This window comes from Tupaia chinensis, unplaced genomic scaffold (genome assembly GCF_000334495.1).
Source record: "Tupaia chinensis unplaced genomic scaffold, TupChi_1.0 Scaffold000014_1, whole genome shotgun sequence".
NCBI classification, from domain to species: domain Eukaryota; kingdom Metazoa; phylum Chordata; class Mammalia; order Scandentia; family Tupaiidae; genus Tupaia; species Tupaia belangeri.
The window spans coordinates 5,667,533-5,672,888 of NW_006159444.1; the positions used below are offsets into that span (position 1 = coordinate 5,667,533).

The window sequence follows — 5,356 nt, forward strand, 5'->3', positions numbered from 1 at the left end:
CCCCCCCGGGGGATGGCCATGTCACAATCCCTTCTCCTCCATTCTCCTCTCGGGATCTTGGGCATGCACGCACACGTGCCCGGCGTGAGTTTAAGTCCCCGGGTTCGGGACTCGAACTGTGGTTGACTACGTGGGAATACAGCGACATAGCCATTACACTACTGATGGTCCCTTTCTCTCTGTCTTTCTGGCAAGTGCACACACCCCATAGCAAAAACCTTGTCCAAAAAAAAAAAAGAAAAGAAAAAGAAACGGGGAGGCAGACACCTCCAAGGATGCCTCCGGTGATGCGCTGAGGGCCTTTCCTTTGCCGCACGAAGCGATGAGCAATTTTTGAGCTGCTCTGTGAAAACCCAGAGTTTTAAGACTCAAATCACAAATGCCCAGGTGTTTACCCAGAGAGCTCTGCCACCTTGTGGTTTACAACAGGGGGCCAGCCAGGCCCTGCCCACAGGGGGCTGGCACAGAGAGCAAAATAAACTTACGATTATGATCATGAAATATCACTGAAAATGTCTGCCTCCGTGGCGGTTTAGGGGAAAGGAGCTGGCATTGTACTTCCGAGTGTGTAATTCGAGAAAAGCAATTCTTTGGTAAATAACACTTACTCTGTGCTACCTATTAACTGTGCTCAACAGAATGAAGTCAGGGCATGCCTGAATTCTTCAGTGATTCTGCCAGATTTTATTGTGTGTTCATTTGAATGAAGCCTGCTAAGACTCAGAAGCACGACCAAGGTTCAGAATGAAACACCAGAAGGGGGGAACAGAAACAAACCCCTGAATGCAATCATCTTCAAACAAAAGACTTAACGATAATACGTAGGATTAATTTCATTGGGACAAACGACGTATTTGAACGAGTTCTATTTAGTGGCAGCCAAAAGAATGAATCATGCCTTTATTCTAGCAATAGTGAAAGCACGACAGGGAAGTCTTGGGGGGAAGGAGCGAGAGCTCAAATTCTGGTGATTTCTTGGCATCTCAAATTCACAGTCAGTTCACACAATTTCCTAGAGGGCGAGGTAGGCAGGAAAGGTGAAGAAAGGGAAGGAAGAAGCACAGTCAGCAAGCGAGGGCAGTCCTCTCCCCACGGGACTCGTCTCCAGCGCCTCCTTGAGGAAAATGAAGGTGCTACCCTGTGACTGAGCGTACGACACTGCCTACCGATCCACTGCTCCCTGCCTGAGCAAAGCCAGCCAACCAGGTATTTCCTCTTCAGATGCCCAAGTCTGTCCACACTGCACATCATCCAAGACTTCAATTTTGATTTGTATGCATTTTTAATAGCCACTGACCCTGGATGGAGGTAGAAATGGATCTTGATGGCTACATGTGAGATGGGTAGGAAGTAGAAAGTTGGCTGGATCATATTATACTGAGGAATCCCGGAGACTGATTTCCACACAGGCTTTATCTTGGGATATCAGATCCATTTTTAATGGTTCAAGCAGGGTCAAGTGATGGGTTCTGAGCCACTGCCCATGCCTAGAGCAATATTTAGTGTTTCACAAAGAAGAGGCCTTGAATAAATGAGAGGGAAATGCCATTCAACTAGAGAATTTAGGTCAGAGACAGTTCTATTATACTTTGACTAAAAAGAATTTTGACGAAGACATAGCTTTTAGTCCCTAAATAATCATCTTTTTATATATATACATATGTGTGTGTATGTGTGTAAACAAAAAACCTTGTTATCTCTAAATCCTTGTCTGTTAAAATAGCTGGTGCCATCTGTGCCATCTTACAGAATGAGCCAAAGTTCACTGAACCTAAGGTTGAAGTAGAAAGGTTTGGGGCAGAAACGACTGGGTGAAACAGAGAGTTAAAAAGGTCTGAGTGGACCCTTGGCTTTTGTAGTTTATTAGCTGTGTGACCTGAGCAAGTGGCTAGCCTCTCTCGGCCAGGTGTTTTTTTTGGAGAGGTTTTTGCTATTAGGGCACGTGCGCTTGCCAGACAGAGAGAGACATAGAGATAGAAAGCGAGAAATCACCCCCCAGGGGGGATGGTCACGTCTCGGCCAGGTTTTGAGGCTTTGAAGAAAAATCCACCTTATGTCATTGGGTTGTTACCAGCATGACGTGTGATGAGGATGGCAAAATGACACATGGAGGCTGTGGGAGGAGAGGCAGCTCTGCAGTCCATGGGCTGGGGCCACCCCTCAGCTACCAACTATCAGTGACCCCAGGGGAGGACTGGTCCTTGGAGGCCCTGTCGCTTTTAGGACAAACCCGGCCCTCGGGAGAGTTGTGCTTACACGTGCTTAGCTCAGGGCCTGGCACGCTGGAGGTAATTACCACAGGCCAGAACCCTGACCCTGACCCCTGCTTTATCTTTTTTATTTAAGTTTTAGTTTTTGCTAGAGGGTGTATGTGCTCTCCAGTGGGGTGGGGAGAGAGAGAAATAAAGAGAGAGAGAGAGAGAGAGAGAGAGAGAGAGAGATTACCCTGGGGAGAGGACACGCAGCAATCTCCTTTCCTCCATTCTCCTTTCAGGATTTTAAGCAGGTGAGCACAGGTGCTCGGTGTGTTTTTCAAGTCACCAGGTCTGGGACTCAAACTATGGAGTTGGCTAGGTGGGATCCAGCTGCTTTAACCACCACTGACTGGTCCAACCCCTGCTCAATCTTTAAATAAAGCCTGGGAGTGATTTGGAAATAGATAGCTGAAGAAAGAAAGGATCTAAGTGCACGCGTAGTAAGGCTGAGGAGAGGCCCCTCGGCACCACCCGATTCCTAAGTGTGATAATTAAGGTGTAATTGGGCTTGTGTGACCTATTTGGAGAGCAAATGAAAATCGACCAAAAGGCTGGAAACATACCATCCAAGAGAGAGGAGAGAATTGTGCATAACTTGTTCTGGAGAAATATGATGAACGGCACAAATGTAGCAGAATGGGATCTTGACAGGAAAAGAGAGATTATTTAGGACAGGGGTCAATTTTCAGTTTAAGAGGAATGCTATTGTTATTTTCTCAAGGTCTTGCTGGGAAATCTAAGACATTCACATCACACACAGTCGTTCAAAAGACCAAAATAACACTGTTATCAAAGCTCAAGTTTATGGGTTTCTTTCTTAAACTTGTTTTCCTTATTTGATTTTCTGGGGTTTTTCCAAAATAATGAAGATAAACATGTGGTCGAGGCTAAAACTTAATCCAGTCCTTGCTTCTCCGCAAAATACACATGCAACTCCACCCGAATACGACACACACACACGACCTGAAACAAACTAGTCCATGCTTTCTTATAATAAAGTCTCCTTTAAATGGCTCTTCATCTTTTCATCATAGTCTTGGTCTTCAGTGTCTTAATATCAGAGACCAAAAAAAAAGAAAAGAAAAGAATCTTTCCCCCCAGTTGACCACTGGTTGTGAAACAGATGACAATGGGAAGCCTGAATGCTAGGTTTAGGGCCACGGGAGAATAAGGTCTTTAGGTCAAGCAAGCTAACCTGGACTGCCCAGAAGATTCTGGCAGAAGGGAGGGGTTCTGGGCTAAGGAAGAAAATTGGGAGTGAGAAGGAATTAGGGGTGTCTGGTGGGAAGGGATGCATCTTGAGAATACAGTGAGGACGAGAAGATGTGTCTGATGAATGGGTTGTGGGGGCGCAGCGCCAAATCTTTAAGACTTCTGACTGGGAGATTTCCAGGGAGGAGGATTAGGAGTGTGGTCATTTTTCTTCACGATGGAGAGTTAGGACAGAAGCCAGCAGGTATGGCTGCAGGACTGATGGGGAGACATGAACGAGACCACAGTCCCCAGCCCTGGGCTGCCTAGGACAGCTCCAAAGCAAGACTATCCTCTTGAGCCATCAAGTGGGCTCCTTTCTGTGGCCCTGTCCCTCCTGTGGCTCTCAGGGCTCTGAGTAGGATGATCTGACTTGTCTTACCAAAGGCAGAAGAGCCTAAAGCACCTCTTGTCTCACAGTTGAATGCTGTGGGTTGAATTATGTGCCCCCAAAGTCGCACATATGTTCAAGTCCTAACCCAAGGCACTGGTGACAGTGACCTTATTTGGAATTGGGTCTTTGCAGAATGATCAAATTAAGGAGCCTCAGAGGGACACGACTCAGCCAACGCCTTGGCCTCAGACCTCCAGCATCCAGAACTGTGGGAGTATAAACTTGGGGTAGGCCACGCAGTTTGTGATACTTCATCATGGCCCCAGGAAAGGAGCACACCGAGACTGCTCTACACATGCTTCCAACTTGGTACAAAAAAATATGTGACAGGGAGGGAGCAGCTGGCTCTTTTAAAATTATAGCAGGTATTGGTTTTTATTCTGAAAAGAGAACAAGGAGTTTTAATTCTGGAAAAAGAACCCAGAATTGACAGGGTTCTTTGTTATGGCCAGAGAGGCTCTATATGTACTGCTATTCAGAGAGGGTATGATTTGATTTTTTCCTGGCCTCAAGACCAGGTACCTGAGGGTCTGTGTAAGACCATCCAGCTCATAGCCACCCCCAGGAAGGGACCCTAGTCATGGCAGTCATTAGGTGGGAATGCGTCACAACCAAGTAAGGCCATCACATGTCAGATCACTTCTGCAGTACATTTCAGAAAAAAGAAAAAAAAAAGGAAGGAAAGAAGGAAAAGCAAAGCATAAAAAATGCAACAGCCTACCTGACTCGGTCCTCTGAGTCTTCTCTCAGAACAAGCCTTTCACTTGTTCTGTTTCTGTGTCGAGATCGATGTCGTAAAAGCAGGGCCGAGTGGGCAGTCCCGGCATGGTGCTCATCTGGAGGAGAGACAGCGTGGCATGTTAGCAGTTGTCACTGGGTGCGCACACTGAACACCACGCGTGGGGCACGCAGATTAACCACGGGATTCAATACAGCGTCATACAAGCTCCCGTTACACGTTCACACCACCTGCCATTTCAGTCTTTGTTTATGGAAATGAAATGCAATAGTCTCCCCTCATTCACGGTGGGTGTGCGGGTTCTAGGACCACCAGTTGCTGCCTGAAGCCTGCTGGTACAAACCCCTGCACATCCTATGTTTTCTCCCATGCACACACGCTTATGATAAAATTTAGCTTGTAAGGTAGGTACAGTAAGAGACAGCAATAAAAAGAAGAGCTACAACAATATACTGTAGAAGAAGTTATGTGCAGGCTGGCTGCACAGCCTGGTTAAGGAGGCCAGATCCACACCGCCGACTGCACAGTTCGAGTCCCAGACTTGGTGGCTTGAGAAACACATTAGTCATGGGCGCCTAAAATCCTGAAAGAAGAGAAAAGTGGAGGAAGAGGGATTGTATTGTGACCATGCCCTATGGGAGGTACTTTCTCCTCTCTGGTAAGCACACATTCCCTCTAGCAAAAAAAAAAAAAAAAAAAGAAAAAAAAGGAAAAAAA

The 5,356-nt window shown here is 46.5% G+C and overlaps 1 protein-coding gene across 1 annotated transcript in view; it reads right to left on the reverse strand.

The window, feature by feature from the left end:
* MTHFD1L (methylenetetrahydrofolate dehydrogenase (NADP+ dependent) 1 like) overlaps positions 1-5,356 on the reverse strand; it is a gene marked incomplete at its 5' end in the record, with an annotated part of 230,669 nt that overhangs the window by 4,022 nt on the left and 221,291 nt on the right. Inside the window, 1 exon segment of the mRNA XM_027769896.1 lies at positions 4,622-4,736. Coding sequence (XP_027625697.1) covers positions 4,647-4,736 — 90 coding nt within the window.